This window comes from Eubalaena glacialis, chromosome 11 (assembly GCF_028564815.1).
Source record: "Eubalaena glacialis isolate mEubGla1 chromosome 11, mEubGla1.1.hap2.+ XY, whole genome shotgun sequence".
NCBI lineage: Eukaryota > Metazoa > Chordata > Mammalia > Artiodactyla > Balaenidae > Eubalaena > Eubalaena glacialis.
Genome location: NC_083726.1, coordinates 59584738 through 59606525, shown reverse-complemented (window position 1 = coordinate 59606525; position 21788 = coordinate 59584738). Strand labels below are relative to the sequence as shown.

General features: G+C 44.7%; 1 protein-coding gene across 18 annotated transcripts in view; it reads right to left on the bottom strand.

The window, feature by feature from the left end:
• Nucleotides 1-21788, bottom strand: part of R3HDM2 (R3H domain containing 2) — a 153109-nt gene that overhangs the window by 7875 nt on the left and 123446 nt on the right. For 13 of the 18 annotated variants that reach the window (XM_061205814.1, XM_061205812.1, XM_061205816.1 and 10 more), the window contains 9 exons: nucleotides 20676-20707; nucleotides 16150-16382; nucleotides 13529-13695; nucleotides 9191-9292; nucleotides 6178-6420; nucleotides 5500-5626; nucleotides 4703-4863; nucleotides 4081-4235; nucleotides 2787-2887 (listed from right to left, as the gene is read on the bottom strand). In XM_061205814.1, coding sequence (XP_061061797.1) covers nucleotides 2787-2887; nucleotides 4081-4235; nucleotides 4703-4863; nucleotides 5500-5626; nucleotides 6178-6420; nucleotides 9191-9292; nucleotides 13529-13695; nucleotides 16150-16382; nucleotides 20676-20707 — 1321 coding nt within the window. The remainder of the gene's footprint in view (nucleotides 1-2786; nucleotides 2888-4080; nucleotides 4236-4702; nucleotides 4864-5499; nucleotides 5627-6177; nucleotides 6421-9190; nucleotides 9293-13528; nucleotides 13696-16149; nucleotides 16383-20675; nucleotides 20708-21788) is intronic. The other 5 variants (XM_061205818.1, XM_061205819.1, XM_061205815.1 and 2 more) reach the window with 1 other exon arrangement.

Sequence of the window (21788 nt, the reverse complement as noted above, 5' to 3'; positions counted from 1 at the left end):
AGTGGGAAGGGGGAGAAGGGAGTTGAATAAGGAAATCAATTTCAGCTTGAAAGCTCTGAAAGGAGAGGGAATGTGTGAATGGCTTTTTAAGTGGCATCATTAAACCTGGGCAGAAAGGTCGATTGGGCAGAGCAAACCGCATAAATATAAACAGATGACATTTATGTCTGGCAGAATTGCTTTTGTCTAGTTTTGTTTTTTTTTTAAATCGCTGAGGTAGAAAACTGATAAGGCTTCTTCCTTACCATCTGGAATCAAATCTATGGAAAGGAATGTTCAGAGAAATAAAATCCCACAGGCATCTTTCCCAAATTATAGGATAGAATCCTATAGTATCTTCGTAGTTTTCCATTTTTTTGGTGGGGGAGAGGGTTATCTTCAGGGAGTGGGGATTGAAAAGAGTTAGTCTCAGCTTTGGAAAGCCCTCAGCTACAAAATGAGCCAGTAAGTAGGTGAGAAGCTATTTCTGTATGTACCTCACTCTGGCCGTGCTGCTGTGTCACTGTGAGTTGAGAGTCTGTGCATAGGTTTCACTGCCATTTCATGTCTGTGTGCCTCTTCCCCAGACAAGCATCCCTGTAGAAACCTCAAGGGACCTGCAAGTCACTATTTTAGTGGGAAGAAAAGTATTTCCTGAGGTTATGGTTATATCTAATATCACAGTGGAGGAATTAACGTCCAGGCCTGGGGGTAAACTGGGCAACTACAAAAATGTATTAATAAACTGGAACAATTGCTCTAGGAACAGCCAATCCTAATCCCTGCCTTTATTTTTGGAAAAGTGACCATGTTGCTACATGGGAGAAGGGCGGGTGACTGTCCTCTGAAGGTGACATAGCAGCCCTTGTGGGGAATGCCAGTCTTCTATCTTTCCAGTAAAGGGCAAACTGGAAAGGAAGGTGTAAGAAGCACTTTTTCTTTTCTTCCACTTCCTCTTAGATTCCCATGAGCAGGGATTGAAGACTTTTAAGATCGATGCTATGGTGAATAGGTCTCTTAGATGATGTGGGTGGAAGAGAGGGTCCCATTATCTAGGAAAAGTACAAGGGGTCAGTCAGAAGCCTAGGGTCAATCAGGGTAGCCAGAAGGAAAGGAAATATAACAGAAAATTCTAAAGCAGCAAGGAAATTAGATGATGAAGAGGGTTTTGTCTATTTCTATTAATTTGGGAAGAGCCTAGATTATCTCCCTCCAATCCCAGTCCAGATCTCTAGTGCTGCCAACTTTCAGAACAATAGCTGTTTCAGTTTACTTAATTAACCCAGCACTAGGTCCAGAGTAGGTACTGAAAAATTATTTTCACTTGATTTGTTTCTAATTCATCTTGTATTTGCAGATGAAGAGACATAACTGCAGAGACCCAACAGATATACTGATATACCACTAAGGATATATACAAAAATTCACATACAAGCATACCCATATGCACACGCACACACTTATTTTAACAAACAGGAGAGAAAATGCCCTGAGGTGCCAAGCACCACCTCAGGCTACAGCAGTTCTTGGAGCTGGTTTCTATAATTTCCATACCCCGTTGGGAATTTCAAGGTCAAGTGCCCCTGGCGGACACTAGGAGAAACAGCTAGAGAGACCAATAATGTAATAAAAGGTAGTAAGGGTTGGTGAATTTTAAAACCTCAGCCTGTAAGAGATCCATGGTTGGTCTGGATAAAGCAAGAAGTCATTACATTGAAGGTAAGAACTGATCATGTCTTGTGAGCAAGCTTAATTCTGGAATTTACTCCAGAGCACCTAACATAGAGTACAGAAAATCTTATGTGAAAAATATTCCATTTCTAAAATAAGAAAAATTGGCCAAATACCTCCTTCTCACCAGAAGAGGGAACCCTGACATTCCCACAATAGAGCTGAATGGGGATGGCTGGAGGCTACCTTAAGACCTCCTCCCCTCCAGAACCCGTGAAGTCTACTTAACTGCAGCGTAATGATATGTCACGGTTGGGTGAAAGGGAAACAAACAAGAGCAGTTGTACTTGGTGTATTGGGGGAGTTCTTGGCAAAGACAGATAGTGAGAGGCTGCAAGGCATAAGTCTATTCACCTCGGATAACTGGCCCCTCCAAAGAAGGCCTTTAGCTATTTAACATGATATCCATTTATTTCCTACTGGAGAGAAAGGAATAGAGTACAGAAACCTGTTGAAAATGTGTTACTGAGGATGTAGCATGGGTTATAGAAAGTGAAAAGACCCAAGTTCAAGCTCTAGGACTGTGATTTTAGGCAAGTCATTTATTCTCTTTGAGTCTTAAATTTCCTCTTCACCAGGTTGTGGTGAGAATGAAAATGACACAATGTATGCGAGCACATATGAAAAACCACTAAACAAATCTAAGATATGATTTTAAAAGCATTTTATCAGCCTCCCTCACACTCCCAAGAGAAAAGAAAAGCTGTTTACAGGAAGAATGAGTGCAACAGACAGAAGTAAGCACTTTGTGTCTCAAAGGCATGTGAGTGGTGAGTGTAGTGCTGGATTCAGCAAAGAGGGAGAGGGAGAGGGAGAGAAAACAAGGAACTCAATCGACATGTGACTCCCCAAGGATAGGGATCAGGCAACCAACCTCACCTCTTGAGGGGTCAATTTCAGCACCTCTGGAAAACACCAGCCAGCCAGGACTTTGGTCTTCCCTCATGATGGGGTCACAGTTGGGGACAGAGCCAATCCCTGAACTCTCTCTGTCCTTCCCAGCTCTAAAGCACAAGTCCTTCAGCAGTGTTTGCTCTCACCAGTGCCCAAGACCCCTCAATTCTTTATCCTCTTACCTGAGTACTGCTGTGGCATCTGTGGTGGACTGCAGGGAGAGGGAGACTGAGGCATCTGGTACTGCTCAGAGCCAGGAGGTTGCAGAAACCCCACAGAAGGGCTGGGGAGATGGAGAAGAGAAGAGTGGTAAAGCGGTAGAGGGAGGAACGCAACTCCTGGCAGACAGCTGTTGCTTCCTGGGCCTCCCCTGTGGGAAGTCAAGGCAGCTCCAAGCCATTCCCAGACCAATTTGCCATGCAATTTCTAAAATCACTCATCAGTTCAAAGTTAATTATATATATTTGTACTTGATCATCTTTCAATTAGGAAGCTGCTAATCAGCGCTACGGATGGAATGTCAGTAACACATGCTCTTCCCAACAGTGTAGAAACACCAAACACACACACGTGTGCACGCACACAAACACAAACACACACACACACACACACACACACACTCTGAGAAACACAGCAGAAACACGAAGAGAATGCCAGAGACAGACACACAGGGCTAAAGTGCTAGAGAGAGATGGGCAAAAAATAACTAAGGAGATTTAGCATATTTTCTCAATGGCAAACACATATAGTCAACTAAAGACAAATGGGGAAAAATCTCACAAAACTCAAGACAACATGGAGACATACACATAAAAAGAAAGAAATGTGGACACTGAGAGAGACACAGAAATACTTGAGGCCCAGACTTGAGTTCTAGTCCCAGCTCTGCTTCTACTAACTAGTTGTGTGACTTTGGGTAAGTTTCTTAACATCCCTAGTTGGAATTTCCTCATTTATAAAAGAAGAGAGAAAAATAAAACAAGGGGAGTGGACTATTAGACACTTAGAAATGTCTAAATACTTAGACACTTCTAAGGTAACTTCTACCTCTAAAATTCTATTAGCTATGAGCTATACTAAGATATATATAAATAGACATATAGAAATAGGCTCAGATTCATCCATGGATATAGAGGTACACGGAAAAATTTACATATGTATACTCCAAATTGCTTTTTTAAAATAATAAGCAGTCTCTATCTCATAGTTCTGAATCCCACTGATTAGAAAAACAAAAAATGGGGGAAATTATAAAGCCTCTGTCTCTGAAGCAGGAATTTTTCCTGCTGATGAATTCTTATGCAGATATCGAATTGACAAGGAGAAGAGGAGAATGAACTCCCTCATGTTCTACCTGCTTTAGGGTACCATTGGGATTTTTACCCCTGCCTTTCTTTCCCAGTGGAAACAAAACCATGGTGCAACAGTTGCTAAAGGTCTGTGGGAGATGCACCCCAACTCTCTGGGAGTCCTCACCTTGTACCGTTCTGCTGAGCTGGAGGGATCATGCTGTAATACACTGGTACGCCCCCTGCTGGGAGGCCCCCTTGCACAGATTGGCTCGCAGTGACCAGCATGGGTTGCTGGAAAGGCGGCTGGACCACATTTTGCGAGTCATTACCCACTGGGACCTGGGTGGAGACAAGAAGGGAATGACCACTCTTACTCCCAAAGAGTTCATCCAAAGAACAGCCTCTAGTCATCACTAGACCAGCACACTCTAACCTCCTTCCCTACCTTTAGAGACTCCTATTCTCCTTACCTGCGTAAAGGAAATGCTTAGAGCTACCTCCATTCCCTTCCTCTCCAAACCTCATCCATGGGCATGTGATGTACAGGAAGGAGCCTAATTTCCTCTAGATCCTACTTTTCTGGGTATATACTCGTTTGCATGGCTATATAAAAACCAAACAATTTAAATAAAGACTGTTCTCAGACTCTCTGGGCCTTCTCTCAGAGGAAGAAAACCTAAAAATTCTAGGGGTAAAGTGAACAATGTTTTAGTGTTCGAGCTGTCAGACTGGAGGATGTGGGAAACTGTGCTCCTTTTCCTCATCCCAAGGACTGGGTGATCTTTCCTAGTACAGAATGCACCCACTTGGTAAGAAGGCAGTGGAGTGTACTGAACCACCAGGCCTTGCATCTGGCCCCCCATGCTGCTCCTCTGGCTGCTGAGCAGGCCCTGGTTCTGTGGCTGCTGGACCCCAATCATGCCTTGGTAAGCCGCCTGCTGCTGGTTAGGCATCATGGGCTGTAAACCTAGGGATGGGCAAAGCAGAGAAGACATTAGCATAGTATCAACAATGTTTAGGAGGTCACACTCTCTCAGTAATTTTCCTTCTATTTTACTTTTTCTTTTTCTGGAGATCACGGGTTCCTCCATAGGACCCTAATCATTCCTGCCGCCTCCCCGCTCCTGCACCCCCTGCTTTTTACTTTATTTATTTTTAAAAATAAATCTATCTATCTATCTATCTATTTATGGCTGCATTGGGTCTTTGTTGCTGCACACGGGCTTTCTCTAGTTGCAGCGAGCGGAGGCTACTCTTTGTTGCGGTGTGCAGGCTTCTCACTGCAGTGGCTTCTCTTGTTGAGGAGCACGGGCTCTAGGTGCACAGGCTTCAGTAGTTGTGGCACACGGGCTCAGTAGTTGTGGCTCGCGGGCTCTAGAGCGCAGGCTCAGTAGTTGTAGCACATGGGCTTAGTTGCTCCGCGGCATGTGGGATCTTCCTGGACCAGGGCTCGAACCCGTGTCCCCTGCATTGGCAGGCAGATTCTTAACCACTGCGCCACCAGGGAAGTCCCCCCTGCTTTTTAAACAGCAAAGGTAATTCTCTTTCCCAGTCTCCACTCTTCCCTTACTCACTACCTTCTTACATCAGCTGTTCCTCTTACCAGGTTGCTGGGATGGCTGAGGCAGCTGTTGACCACGTTGGGGGCTGTAGGCCACCGGGTGAGAGAGAGGTCGATATTGCTGGTTGGAGTTAGGATACTGTCCAGGGGGATAGTAAGAAACCTGGATCTATGGTAAGAGGAAACAGATGTATCAGAAAGTCCCTCAAATTCAGCCCCAACAACCCCAAACTATTAAATACATCATGGTTAATTCCCAGAAATCTGTAAACGGAGCTATTTTGGGCCTGCAATTGCAGCATTAGTATACAAGTTTGAAACAGAACAGGAAGGACTTGTGTTATTTGAAAGATGGCCTTCTGACTAGAAAGAAGATTCTCAAGTCAAGGTGGGGAAATGGAGGTGGGTAGGGGACAGTTATCCCCTCTGATTTGTCTAAACGAGAGGAAGAAAGAAGGATTATAATACTGGACAAACTGAATTAGTGATTTATTTTTTTAAAAAATATTTATTTATTTATTTGGCTGCGCTGGGTCTTAGTTGTGGCATGTGGGATCTTTTAGTTGCAGCATGCGGGCTGTAGGTGCAGCATGTGGGACCTAGTTCCCCGACCAATGATCGAACCTGGGCCCCCTGCATTGGGAGCACGGAGTCTTAACCACTGGACCACCAGGGAAGTCCCTGAATTAGTGATTTAAACTGGGAACCCAAGCTACTCACCTGCTGAGGGGGCTGCATGTAGCCCTGGGGTGGCAGGACTTGCTGAGTAGGTGGTGCATGGTTAGAGGTGGAATAGCTGGAAGTAGGGAGGGGCTGTCCTGTAGAAGCCATGATGAAGCTAGTCTGCTGAGGGTGCTGGGAGATAAGTGGGGGCTGGAACAGAGCTGAGGATGGGTCAGCTGCTTCGGTAGAACCTTGGCGGCTAAGGCTCATTTGTCCAAAGGGGTTGCTGAGATCATCTGTCTGTTGAGAAAGTGAGGGAGACCCAAGGACTGAGGTCATATCAAACCCCAGGTCTTTGGCTTCAACACAGACAGACAGAAATAGTAGCCCTCTCTACAGCCTTCCTTACTTACACCAATTTGGGACACTCCTGCATGTGTGCCCTAGGAGGCGCTTTTTAGCCCTAAGCCTTTGTCATACGGTGTTTTATTTTATTTATTTATTTTTTTCATAAGTGTTTTTTAAAAAAATTTATTTATTTTTGGCTGTGTTGCATCTTTGTTGCTGCGCGCGGGCTTTCTCTAGTTGTGGCGAGGGGGGCTACTCTTTGTTGCGGTGCGCGGGCTTCTCATTGCGGTGGCTTCTCTTGTTGTGGAGCATGGGCTCTAGGTGCGTGGGCTTCAGTAGTTGTGGCACGCAGCTCACTAGTTGTGGCTCTCAGGCTCTAGACCACAGGCTCAGTAGTTGTGGCGCATGGGCTTAGTTGCTCCGCGGCATGTGGGATCTTCCCGGACCAGGGCTCGAACCCATGTCCCCTGCATTGGCAGGCGGATTCTTAACCACTGCGCCACCAGGGAAGCCCTCATAGGGTGTTTTAAATTGCTATGAATTGAACAGCCGTTTGAAGCCCAACTCCAGAGCCAGTCTCCCTACCACATATGGGGTAACAATGGTCACTCTGATTATGATCTTTATTAGAATTACTCCTGGGGAGGTGGGAGCAATGACACAACTTCTATATATAGAAAAAACAGGACAAACTAGTGGGGAAAAAACCCTACAGAATCTTTCCATTTCCTGTCTTCCTCATGCCTCCAACCATACAAAGGGCCCCTACAATGTCATAAATCTCATTTTTATAATAAAGGACCCAGATAACACCTTGCGTGGATTATGGGTGGGTTCATGTGGCTCCCCAGCTCTGCCTATGCAGTGGAAAGACTGGTGGGCTCCCAACTCCTGCTGCTTATCTCCTTACTCCCTCTTGCAATCATTTCCACCCCTGTTCTCTGACACTTGCCTAGAGTTCTCCTGCCCTTCAGAAACCACTTCCAATTCTCACCTCTGAAAGGAGGCCAGGGTGAGTGGCCGAGCTGAAGGGCGAGACTGACTGGCTAGTCTGTAATTGCCTTCTCTCTCAGCCCTCTTCTCTAAGCAGAAAGAGTGGGGGTGTTCCATCCCTCACTTGTATGGTGATAGGTTAGTCTGTTAACTTCCTCATCTTTTTTGCTCCATGGACAGTAATCAAAATACACATATACATACACATGCAGAGCAGAAGTTCTTTTGCAAATGAAACTAGTAGAAACAAAAGATAATGCTTTCCTGTGGTTTCACTCACTTTTCAGGGATCTGATCTTAGCTATTTTGCTACCTTAGTGGGCAGGAATAGATGACAGGAGGACTGGACTGCAGTTACTATTTTGAGGTTCATATTCTAGAACTTTTCAGAATGGAGATAAGAGGTGGGAGGAAAGAGGGGTTTCTAGTAAAAAAGCAGACAGGTGTGATTAACACAAAGTTAAAAAAAAATCAGGGCTCCTATAACCATGATAGAAGTTATCAACTATGAGACAAATCAGATCTTCAAAGGATTTGTAGTCAGGGTACGAACAATTTAAACAGCATGTGCTATTCAACAGATGAGGACATTTTTAATGTAAAATAATATGGTAAAATAGGGGAACATTTTAAGTTTTTACCAGTCGTACCAGAGAAATCTGCAATTGTTTTTATTTTTAATTTTTAAAAATTTATTTATTTATTTATTTTTGGCTGTGTTGGGTCTTCGTTTCTGTGCGCAGGCTTTCTCCAGTTGCGGCGAGCGGGGGCCACTCTTCATCGCGGTGCGTGGGCTTCTCACTGTTGTGGCTTCTCATTGTCGTGGCTTTTCTTGTTGCGGAGCACAGGCTCTACACGTGCAGGCTCAGTAGTTGTGGCTCACGGGTCCAGTTGCTCCGCGGCATGTGGGATCTTCCCAGACCAGGGCTCGAACCCGTGTCCTCTGCACCGGCAGGCAGACTCTCAACCACTGCGCCACCAGGGAAGCCCTGTTTTTATTTTTAAAATAAATTTATTTATTTATGGCTGCATTGGGTCTTCGTTGCTGCGCGCGGGCTTTCTCTAGTTGTGGTGAGCAGGGGCTACTCTTCGTTGTGGTGCGCAGGCTTCTCATTGCAGTGGCTTCTCTTGTCGCAGAGCACGGGCTCTAGGCACGAGGGCTTCAGTAGTTGTGGCTCGCAGGCTCTAGAGCACAGGCTCAGTAGTTGTGGTGCACGGGCTTAACTGCTCCGCGGCATATGGGATCTTCCCGGACCAGGGCTCAAACCTGTGTCCCCTGCATTGGCAGGCGGATTCTTAACCACTGCACCACCAGGGAAGTCCCTGTGTTTTTATTTTTAAAGGAAATTATAAAGAATCATTCTGTACAGAATAAACTGGGTTCCTCAGACATGTCCTGGGAGCAGATGAGATGAAGGATGCACATGGTAGAGAGGATGAGGAGCCCAGGTTAGACCAACATCTGATTTTGTTCCCTGTCCTGAAACTCAGGGGAATTCAAGTGTTCTTCTCTGTCTTACATTTAGGCATCTTCTGATGCCTAAAGTACTGTTATGAGGTCACTAGAATGAAGTATAGTTCAGCCTGTGCTGGCCCCTCAAGAAGAAATACCTTCTAACAGTGGTCCTCTAAACAGCACAACTGTTTTGCACGGTTGTTAGACTGACCCAGACATGCCCAGACACAGGCCACACACGGACAAGACAAAAAGGGGGAATGGAGTTTATACCATGTTGTACTGCTGGGGCGGAGAGACTGGCAGAAGGACTTGGGGACAGGAGCCTGGAGAGAACTGAACAGGCTGCGGAGAAGGCTGCAGAGCCGGGACTGGCTGTGGACCAGCAGAGAGACATGTGGAAAGGGAAGAGAAAAGGGAGGTACAGGGAGAGGCATAGGCGGGGGTGGGGGTGGGGCAGAGATGGGGAGGGAAAGGGAAGGAACAACAAGGTTAATCATAAAAGAAATTTCACATGAAAAGTAAGGCTTCTGAGCAGGCTGGAGACCAAGCCCAGGACAGCTCATGGTTTTCACATCTCTGACAAATAAGCAATCTCTCCCATCAGTACAGATGCACTGCACACTCTGCCCCATTAGCCACTCAGAACTCTGCAGCTGTTGTGAGCAATCTCAGAGCTAGGGTCTGCCGCCTGATCCCAAACACAGCTTTTGCCCCAAGCATTTTTCCTGAGCACAGGATTCCTGGGGCGCATAACCCTCCTTGAATGCCCACGTGAGAAGGGATTCCTGCTTCTGTAGGAAGGGTCATCCAAGGTCTGGCTCGGCTCTCCCAGGCATGCTCCTGATTTCACACCACAGCTCTCCTGAAGGAAGTGCTCATTCACAAGGATCATCAGCCTCCCGAGGGCAGAGAAGGAAAAATAAGCCAGTTCACGCCTGGTTCCGCTACTTCCTCCTGCTCCAGTGATTGTTCTATGCTCCTCCAGGCTGTGAGGGCAGTATGAAAAATGCTCCCATAAGCAAACAGGGAGGGATTTAGGAATAAAATATAAATAGCCTAGTTTTAGCTTTTGTTCCTTCAGTCCCTTCACTAGCCTCAAGCAGGAGGACTTGCTTATTAGGAACATGGTGTGTTCTAAACCAACTAATGGGGAGTTATTTTTTTCTCTCTCGTCTTCCCCTCTAGCTATTTCAATCACCTCATCGGTTCTCCAGTCATAGCCTCTGGAGAAGCTAAAGAGAAGGGGAAATAACACTGATATACATTGTCTCATTTACATACATTATCTCATTACAACCTCACAATAATCCTATAGGGAGATAAGATAACTTGTATCTGCAGTTAAGATAGTAAGGCTCAGAGAAATTAAATCATACACCCAGGATCACACAGCTAATGCAGCAGAGCAAGGATGGGAACCTAGTTCTGCCTGACATATGTTCTTTCCACTCTACTCTAGTAGTAGGGAGGAGGTAAAGGAAGAAGTCAAACAAAATTACATAAACATCTTTTTGTTTGTGTAACTCTCCTTCCTCTTTCCAAAGTAGAGTATTAAGAGTTGTGGGGGACCAAGGTATCAATACTCTCCTGCCACGTATCTCCTGGGACAGCCTTTCACAGAGGGGACTAACAGTTCCAGAGGCAGAGAGTCCAGGAATTAGAAGACATCCAAGATGGAGAATACTCCTGATATCTGCATTAAATAAAATGTAAGTCATCTTGGCTAGGAAAAAGTTACTGAGACTCCACTGTGTGACGTGGGAGAGATAATGCCACAGCCTTGAAAATAAGCTCTCGGCTCTCCTGGCACACCTATTTTCTGTAAGCCAGTGGCATTCCAAATATAACTGCTGGCCAAGCTGCTCAGCTTGAGCTACTTGTGCTGGTAACTTTTAGACCCATTTTCTATTATCCTAATCCACTTCCTTCTCAGGGGAGAGCCTGCCATACTTCAGGCCTTACATTCTCTGGGGGACAAGGGGAGGCCTTAGGGACAGTGAAGTGGTAAAACAACTCTGCCTGTTTTTCCTCACATTTGTGAGTTCTGAGTAAAAAGTGAAGAGAGAAGAAAGGATGCTCCTCTGTTAGGCCTCTCCCAACTGAGGAAGGGTAGTGGTAAAGGCAGGCGTCTCAGTGCTATTTTTAAGTTATTCTACCACTACCCTCAGCTACAGTTCTCTTCTTAGAGAGTCTCAAACACCAGTTAGGGAACTTCAAAAAACCACGGGGAAGCCAAAGACTGGCCCTGAGGGATGTGACTGCCACCTACTGGTGACTTCTGGGCTAGATCATCGGCTCTTGGATCCTGACTGGACTCCATGGAGAGGCTCAGAGGACTCCTTCTCAAGAGGTCTACTCTAAGTTAATTGGGCAAAAGGTAGCCACTGGTCCTTTAATCCTCAGTCTCACCCCTTGGTTTCAAATGTTCTACTGATATGTGATATGGAGGCCTACTCTGACAGCAGAGGCCCTCCAAGAAGAGAAAGAGCATAGTTTAGCCAGCACTGTCCTCAGGCCTGGAGCAAATGCTTTTTGCTACAGAGTTAAAGGTTTTTCTTCAAAAGGAAAACCTTTAGAGTAAGCACAGTGGTATATGTGTGTGTGTGGTTACTTCCTTCACCCCTTCACTGTTACGTACCATTTGAGAAACTAAACAGTAAGTATTCTGGGGCTCAGCAACTTGAGTTTGGAGAGCTACCAGTGCTGAGAGGCAGGGAAAAAGAGAAAGGAAGGAAGAAAGAAAAAGGCAGTAGGAAGAGGAAGAAAGGGATAAAGAGAAAAGGAGTTATATATAATGGGGTGGTGCTGGTATAATATTAGCAGCTACCATAAGTGCTTCAGAGACACCAAAACTTAACCAAGCATAAGATTTTTCAGTTTGGCATTTGTGATCACAATTAATTGCAAGAATAAATTTCTGAGATCTCTGTACCAAATAATGTTCCCCTGTCCCCAATCTATAGGACCTAACCTAGCACTGTACTGCCTGTGGACGATCAATCAATACCAAGAACTGACCCACTGACCCTCATGATTCAGAAGCAGGGACAGAATCTGAGGAAAAGCTTGGGATTTAGGGCCGGTTACCTGAACATTCTATCTAAAAGCTTTTCAGTCCCCACTGGTTAGTCTCTTTACTTATCTCTTTATCCCCCTCCCACTCTTGCTGTCTGTTTCTAGATATGGATGGAAGGAGGAGACAGATGGAAGACTAAGAGGGAGAAAAGGGAACAGAACTGTATTAAAATACACACATTTCAGAAAACTCAAAAAAATACTGGGACCTTAGAAAAGTGAGACACACACACAGGAACAGTAGGGGGTGGCTGGAGGGAGAAGTTCAGAGTTTACTCACAGGTCTGAATTAAGACACAGACAGGGAAAAGCACACACACATGCTATGCTTCAGTATGGAGCGAGCTAAGCTAATGTGAATGAGGTGGTAGACAGATGGTGGTCGAATAAGAAAGAAAGTCAGGACTACAGAGAAACTGATTTAGGGACTGAGATGAAGGACTTGGAATGATTGGCATGTGTGTTACGTTAAGCCACAAAGCAGAATTTCCTAGATCTTCACTGTTCTTTATTTTAGCTTCATTTCCCAATGTATGAATGGGGTAGTAATGGGCCATTCTGGGGTGTTTCCACTCTAGTTTCCAGTCCCTGGGGTATCAGGGCTTAGGACTTGCTTCTTGTACCTATGGAAGAGATATATCTGAGGCCAAGCTGGACTAACTGAGCAGGGAGATGAGGGAGCCTGGGAGGTGAAATGAGAACTTAAACTGCAGCAGAAAAGAATACGGACATATTGGCTTCCTGACTACCAGAGAACACTTCAGGATAAAGTATAGGCTCTATTCATGAAGAGCTCTATTCATGGAAGAAAAGAGTAAGTGAAGATCTCAGCATATCTCTCCTCAGAGTATTAAGGAGACTTTAAACCTAAAACACTGAGGAGGTTCCAGCATAGAATAGGATCTGATTCTTATGCTGATGACTTGCATGGTCTCCACAGAAGCAAAACTTAAACCCCAGTTGGTACCAACATCTAACAGTCCAGCAACAGAAGGAGAAAGAGAGAGCTCTTTCTCTCTCAGGAAACAAAGATAACATTGGGGGGTTTTGTGCTTTATGGCAGGGGTTTTAATGAGTGTTATTTCCTTTCCCCCAAACCCCAACATATAAATATTTATGGGTCAACAGCCATATGAATACACTCAGCTAGACTATGGTAGGAGCTGTGATGTTTTCAAGCTCCATGTATGGCTATAGGGAGCAAAATCGCCTTGCTAATTACACAGGATAGAGGGAGACAGAGTACAGTAGAAATGTGGAATAGGGTAGAAGGTCCTACTGACAGTTCTCAGGAGGAAGAGAAGGAAATATAAAGCAAAACAACTCCCAGGGTGACGCTACCAAGAACACTTTGGCCAAACCCCTGCCCTTCCTCTTCTCTCCCCACAACTCACATACAAGAGGTGGGGGAGGGAGTGGCATGTCTCCAAAAACAGATCTTTCCTGCCACCCACAGCACAAGAGACATGACTGTACCTCCAGAGCTTGCTTGAATCAGAGCGGAGGGGGCTCTGGCACCGAGTGGTGACTCACCTGTGAGATCATGTGATTATTCAAGGGTGGCTGTTGCTGAGGCGTGGGTGGGAGAGCAGGAAGTTGCTGCTGCGGCTGCTGCTGCTGGGCAGTACAAGGGAGAAGGCCCCGGACAGACTGAGATGAGGTGACCTGGTTGCACACTTCTGGGGCACCTAGCGCCATACCTAAGGCAAAGAGGAGACCCAGCAAGAGTTGTAAGCACAAGCCATGAACATACCCTCCCCTGGGGGAGGGGAGAGGGCTTTCCTCTTTCCTTGCTGTTTTCCTTGTCTTCCCTCTTCTGTCCACTCCCCCACTGTCTTGGGGAGATCCATGCATGAGCACGGATGCATTTCAACAGTCCTGCTGACAGGAGTCCTCATCTTAGCAGGTTTCTACTCCCCGGGGACAGTAACCACCTTGACTGTCAACGTTTGGTTTTGGAAATAAACAAAATGTGAAGCTGCTGAGGTACCTTCCCTGGAGCGCCTAGAATCTGTCCATCATGATTAGACAGCTGAAAACATGAATGTTTGCTTCCTGGGAAGATATAGATTCCTAGTCCCTTAAGAAACTTGTCTTCTCTTTGATTTCTTCTCAACTCATAAAAGTTGCTGAAGGCAACCTTCAAGCACATGCCTGTGCACACAGCCCCACGTACGTTCATCCAACTATTTTCCTCATTTCCAGGCTCTCCAAGTCATGTATGCATTTACACAAAATACTTTTACTGAATATCTACTATGTGCAGGCACTGTACGATGAACTGAGGACACAAAGGTAAAGGGAACACGGTCCTTGCCCTTGAGCAGCACAGGATCTTCCGACCGGAGATGGACATCCACACAACGATTAAATCTGATAAGGGATGCATCAGTGATATGAATAAAGTTGTATGAAAGCAAAGATGAGGAAGCATAACTCTTGGAAGGATTAGAGGGAAGAATTTAAAGAGGACGTGGCAGGAGTGATGGGTTTGAAGGATGAGTAGAAGGCCTGTCAGACCAAGAGGAGACAAAGCTAATGCCATATTCAAGAAATGGTTGGGAACTCCCCTGGTGGTCCAGTGGCTAAGAACCTGCCTTCCAATGCAGGGGACGCAGGTTCGATCCCTGGTTGGGGAACTAAGATCCCACATGCCGCGGGGCAACTAAACCCATGTGCCGCAACTACTGAGCCCGTGCACCACAACTAGAGAGGCCGTGTGCCACAACTACAGAGCCCATGCGCTCTGGAGCCCGTACACCAGAACTAGAGAGAAGCCCGCATGCCGCAACGAAAGATCCCATATGCTGCAGCTAAGACCCGATATGCAGCCAAAAACAATAAATAAATAAATATATAAATAAATAAAAAGAAATGGTTGGCGGGTCAGAGGAGGATGGACATCTGGAAATGAGACTGAGATGGCAAACTGGAGTCAGGAAGTTATGCTATACTAAGTAATTTGGATTTTATTATGCAGGGAATGCAGAAACATGAATATTTTTAAGAGAGGGCTGACATGGTTAGATCTATGTTTTAGATTGGTAAACTGGCTCTAAAAAGGGCTGAGGATAGGGAATTCCCTGGCGGTCCCGTGGTTAGGACTCCACGCTTTCACTGCCAAGGGCCCAGGTTCAATCCCTGGTCGGGGAACTAAGATCCCTGCAAGCCGCACAGTGTGCCCTGCCCCCCACCCCGAAAATAAAAAGGGGCTGAGGATAAAGCAGGGAAACCGTCATGGATAAAGGCAGAGGCAGTGGGGTTAGAAAGGAGGTAACAGAGAAGGGCAATAGAAACCTAACAGAGGCAAAATCTTTACCACTACTGATGTCTTTTGAGGACAAGACCTACAGAACTTCTAGGATGAAAGTCAAGCAATTCTTCAGAGGCAGAAGGATGGTGAAATAGAGGCTCACTGGGTAAAAAGAACTAAATACTCCTCTGCTAAGAGTACAGCAGAAATATATGGAGAAGGTTACACAGTAGCTCAGGAGAGCTGAAGGGTGGTTACCAGGCTGGCATGTGGAACATATGCTCCTTCTCAGTGACTGGGCTCCAGAGAAGCAACTGCAGCAGTGTCTCTTAAAGTTCTAGCCTATTGGCTGCTACCAATTAATTACAATATTACAAACTCTAAGGTTCCCTCTGCTCTACAAACCCTCTTTATAATCTCAGGGGCCACAGAATGAAAGCAGCCATCATCTTTATTTTAGTACATAACCTGAACCTGGGTTGATAGGGATGTCCCACCTCGGTCAGAAATCAGATAAAATAACTTAATCCCAATCAGTTTTTTTTCTATTAGGTGTAATTTATTTTTATAATGGGGTTTAGCTGATTTTCAATGCTGTGTTTATTTATGCCGCTTTACACCCACTTGATTCACTTACAGAGAGATATGAATAAATACTTTTTAGGATTATTACTAGTCAGATATATTCTTCTCCAGTGAATAGGGTGTGTGGAGTCCAGTTCACTGAGCAACGAGTAGGTCTTGTCTATTACAGAAAATCAGAGAAGGGACTCAAAAGGACAATGGATCCAAGAAATCAAATTTCCCCTCATCGCTGTGTTAGTGTTTTGTTAAAAGGAAATATCAGTGATGTTTTGCAGAAGATAAGCAAGAAATGATGGAAGGAGAGAAGCTGTGTTACCTGGCCTGGAGATCCTTCCTGCACTGCCACCTTTACTGCTCCCGATGCTGTCACCTCGGGTGAGGATAGAGATACCACTGAAGCTGCTGGCTTTGGTGACAGGGGGCCGCATGCTCCGGACAGAGCCATCAGAGTCCGTGCTGCTCCAAGGCCGTGGCTCCAGGGATTTGAGTTCGCTGTCTGTGCTGCTCTGGCGGCTGCTTGAGGTGCGGCTCAGCCCCTCACGGTTCCCCCTGCATGCAGAGACCGCAGTGGTCAGAGCACCCCCCACCTACCACTTCAGCAGAAGGGCTAGGAGAGAGTTCATTTCTATCCTCTCAGTGACAAAGGAGGGGTGAGGATTGGGGGAGGATGGACACTGACTTCTTGTTAGTTGGCTGGCCAACCAAGACTTGATGGGAGCAGACACAACAAGATCCAGTACAGTAACAAAGAGCACAGAGGCAAATCTGGAAGACAGTGCACTGGCAACTAATTCAATACATCAGACCAGAGGTGGATGGGAAACCACGTACATGATGCTGAGATTGGCTGTGGTCTCTTCCCCTGGCCCTTCAGGGATCCCACACATGCAGTAAATAGTGGGGAGCAGAGGGGTACGAGTTCCTTCTGAGAGTTCTTAAAACAAAAGGACTCCTAGAAGTTACTATTGCTGGAAGGCAGGAGTAGCCAATGACATGGATAAATCCTACAACAGGTCTTCCATATAACACATATCTGAGCCAGCAGAGGTGCTGCTTATGGCCACTTTTTCAGGATTGGGAAGAAGAGTATAGTGGACTAAAGGGGCACTCAGTCTGATAAAGAGAAAACTCAGTCTGAGAGTCTGGAATCAACCCAACCTGCTTTGTGGAAGTTTTGTGTTAGTATCTGAGAACAATTGGTTCCAGGGTCTCTAAAGGCTGACATCCTCAGCAAGATCAAGCAAACATGCCCTTAGGACTCAGGATGGCAAAGAGCAGGGGGCTGACTGTGCCTAGCTGCCTCCATATTAATAACCCTATTGCCCTAGGCAAGGCACAAGGCTATTGAGAAAAGTGATTCATCCTCTCTTACTTTACTCTGGAAACATCAGGGTTATCCTGATGCTATAATCACTTTAGAATCACTGTTTGTGATTCTAAACAGCTGTACTCCTCAAGATATATGAGGCTAGCCTGAAAACCCTAAGTCTTGTTGAACTCTTACTGCTTCTTAATCAATAAGCAACCAAGAACCAGGAATTTTCCTTTCAGATCCCCCACCCTCCAACAACTAATGACCTAAGAAAACCAAATGACAATTATAAAGATTTTGGTATGTATACTGGGGGGCAACTGAGCAACAATCATAGTAGCTTGGGTTCCCTCCTTTCCACCACCATCCCACCCAAAGCAAATAGAAAACCCTATCCCAACCCTGGTAGCTTCCAAGACATTAGGCTCAGAGTTATTCTAATAAAGAAAGGTATTTTTCTTAAGGGACTAATGTTAAAGAAAATACCTTTCTTTATTAGAATATCTATTCCAAAGGTACTGTAGGGAAAATGGGCAAAATATATGCTAGGGTCACTATTTTAGTTTTTAGCCAATCACGGTGGGCTAAGAACACACTGTCATAGCTGGATAGGGACATGTTAATTCTCTGAATCCCAACTAGATGTATATATAATCTCATTGCTTCTCTCTGTATAGTTAGAATAGAGGACTGGAAAATATTCACGTTTCCCCAAGACTTTACCCCTTTCTCTTGTGGATGTCAAAAGTAGAATGGGAAACAAGAAATAAGTAAACATCAGGGACTCTCCAGTTATAGAACTGACCTGAAGTGACAGCCAATAGCTCAAGTTTACTGAGTGGACTCAATAAAGATGTGTGGGTTTTTGTGATATGGGGATACAGCAGTAGCAATGAATGAGGCTGCTCATTAGGCATTAGAACTTGAATTTTGCAAGACAAGCCCTAATGGCCTTTTATACCTAAATCAAACACTATACTTCTATTAGGACAATTCTGCCATTTACTTTCTTCTTCTACCAGGGATAGACAGTGAATAAGTCAACTTTAAACCAAACACTCTGGGAAACTTGAGCCAAAGTACTGATCCAATTCCCCCAAGACAGTGATGGCCAAGTGCTCAAATGTGGATTGTCTGATGATCCTGTGACTTACCTGAGTTAGTACACTACACCCCTGAGAATTAGAGAACCTTGAGTCTGGGCTAGGAAGAGAGATCAGTTCTCTTTCTCTTGTTCTACAACTAAACCTAATCTCTAGTCATGGTTTTGTACTTCACTAAAAATAAGGCAATTAGGGAAAGTTTACCAGATTTAATTCTGAGCAATGGATTGGGTTGTGTTATGGAGGTGAAGGACAGAGGACATTCACACTTCATAGTCCTATGAAATCAGGAGCTGACTTTGTTTTTACAAGTGAATTTAGTGCTGGTGAAAAGTCCCGTTTATTGGGTCTGGGGTAGAGAGGCCTGTGGAAGAGGTGACAATAAATATCAGTAAGCCTCGGTGTGGCTTATTTATCAGTGGAGTAGAATCTTCCAAAGAATAGGGAAGTTGCCATAGTTACTGCCAATGTGGATGATGGAATCTGGTGTTATGAGTGTTTGTTTCACACACCTGGGAAGAAAGGTTTAAAGCAGTTAGAGAAGATCTGCTTCTAATCATTTGAGTTCTGGACTAGTACCCAAATAGAGGAAGAAGTTACCCCCTTAAGAGTCCATGGAGCTGCAGTTTAGATGACCTAGATCTTTAATCAAAACTCAGTATGGAAAGCAGCCACTTAAAAGGAGGTCTGGATAGGAGAGGACTGCACCTGCTCACTAGATCCTTCAAGCTGTTGTCTGCACAGTTTGATGTAGTTTGATGCTCCATGGCACTAATAAGGCCATCATTCTCAGCAGTGAATTAATTAGGGGTGATGTTTGTAGGGAGCTGGTGTAGTGTGGTGAAAACAACACTGGACAAAGAGTCAGTCTCAGTTTTGCCATTAATAGCTATGTAAACTTGGGTTAGCTACTTAATCTCTCTGCTTTTGTTTTCTTACATGTAAACCAGCTTACCAAATCAGGATATTGAGAGAATTCAATCAGATACAGTATACTTTGGCAACCATAAAGCACTGTGCATTGTCACACGCAGGAGTTAATTTAAAACTTCTGTTTACTATAGGTATTCTGGGATGTTTATGGAACATGATTTTTTTTTTAAGGGGGACTCTACTATCTATCTCGGCCACCACCAACAATGCAGAGCCCTTCTGCCTGGGCTTTCCGATGGACCTCAGGGTGGGCTGCTCCAGGAAAAAGAGTTCAGAGATGTGGAAAGGAAGATAAATCCTCCATCCCAAGAAGGGGAAATCTTGCTATCCCAATTTCCACATGGTTTAAGTAGCTTTAGAAAGGATGATAGGGAAGGGACTACTAAAGTACTGGGAATGAGAGCTCTAACTAATATGTGTTAGTCAGCTCCTACCAAGCTTAGGATTGAAAAAGAGATAAACCCTTTGAAAAGGGTGAGACCTGAATCCTAGTATTAAATACTCAGGTTTTCGGTACTCTATAGTTTTTCTATTGGTAACATGGAAAGAATATACTTAAAATGAGTTAGTGCCGGGATGTGGTCCTAAAATGCTTCTCTCACCACTGCCTTGTGTAATTGTCTGGGGTGGGACTGAGAGACTGAGAGGAAAGGGTGATTCTCATGACTGCTTTGTGGAAAATGGAGAATATTAGGCGCTGGAGAGGTTAGTACAGCAGCCTTCACCAACATTAAGAATAAACCATGGACAATCATATAAAAGACATGCTCTAAGTCCATTCTAAGGCAGACAAGTTCTTTCTGAGATCATCTTACACATTACATTGTCCCAAAGAGAAAACTACACAGACAGAGGTGTTTGTATGATTTTTTATATGGGTGTGTGTATTATTCTTTCTTAAGGATACAAAACATTCCCTATGCCGGGTCAGGGATAAACGCTTCACATCTTTCCATAGATTCGGAAAAGGTAGCCAGAAGACACCCGTTCTTTTACCGCAATATAAATATATGTTGAAATCCTCCAGAAATGCCCAATTCCAGCAAACTTCTGGGATAGAGCAGTACCTATCCTAGACATACTTATTTGGTCCCCTTCACCACCTATCCAGGACTTACAATGAAATCAGCAACAATAAAAATAAAGTCATTGAGCAATAGCCATTTTTTTTCTAATGGGGAAAAATATCCAATGTTGCAAAAACCACAAATTGACTTATTCCACAAGCAGCCATGCATGGAGCAAACTCACTCCGCTGAAAAGATTACAGCAAAACAAAATAAAATTAACAAAACAAAACAAAACAAAAAAACAAGGAGAGATATAGACCAAACAGAGGTACCTAAAAATTTGCCTTCTCTTGTGAGAGCTAGAAGAAAAGGCTTCTTTGGAGAGTCTGTTGGTTAACATCAAAGAAAAGCATCATTACAGGATTATATTAACCTCACTGACAAAGCTCAATGAGAAGCAGGGAACATGCTAAGTGGTACTAACCTGATGTCATTTAGATATCCGTTCTGGCCAGTCTAGGTGAAGGGGAGAAAACGGAAAATAACTTATAAGAAAACAGCATGGCATAACCAAAAAGTGTGTCCATGATGCTATGAATACCCAAGGTCCTCAAACCAAGCTCAACCCCAACAGGGAGAGAGGGAACAGCGACAGGATGACCCACACCCACACACCCAGTCTGACTTCTCACCTTTAATGGGAAAGAGCATTCGGCATTTTTAGCCTTCCCCACAGAGTGTTTAAAAAGAGAGGTCAATAAAGGTAGGAGTATGGAAAGGAGAAAGGAAAGTATTAACCTAACTATTATTTCTTTTTTAGCTCTAAATTCATTCTCTCTAGAGGTAAGCTGAGCATAATAATTGGTGTGCTTGGTCCTAAAGAGTGTATTCAAAGGAAGGGAAACGGGACACAAGAGAAAGAAATTTAGTTTTTTTGGAAATCATCCTGACTATCCCACTTCTGTCCTCTACACTGGCCAAAATGAAAGACATTCTGACCTGAGACCCAAGGAGAGTAAGAAATTGGGGAAGCAGGTACTTTTCAGAGCCTAGAAAAAATGAGAAAATTAAAAGCCTGAAACATTCCTTTTGGGGATCATTTCCTGACAAAGCCATTGAGCTGCTGAGTGAAGTGAGCATTATGGTGGACTCCAGAGCCTTAGAAAAAGGTAACAAGAGTATTCAGCTGCTGAGCACAGGGGGCTCCATGCAGAGCAGAGCCTATGTGGGGCAGCTTTCCCAATACACAGCTCAGGCTCCAGAGAAGGCTGCAGCAGCAGCATTTCCATCCAAACACCCTTCTTGCCACTCCCCTTTTTTTTGCACTGCCTCTTCCTCCCCTCTGCCGCAACCTACAACTCCACCCTTAAGCAGTTCCCTTTGACTGGCCAGGTTCTTTCCTCTCCACATGAGAATCTTTGGCATATAGTGGGCTTTGGCCATTTTTCCTTGTCTAGACCTTTTGAGATTCCTGATGCTTCTACCACAGCAAGGGTTAGGAAGTGCTGAAATGAAAGTGATAAATCCATAAGGATTTAACAAAGAATACATATATTAGTAGAGGCTTGAGAGACTAGATATCAGAGAAAAAAGGAGA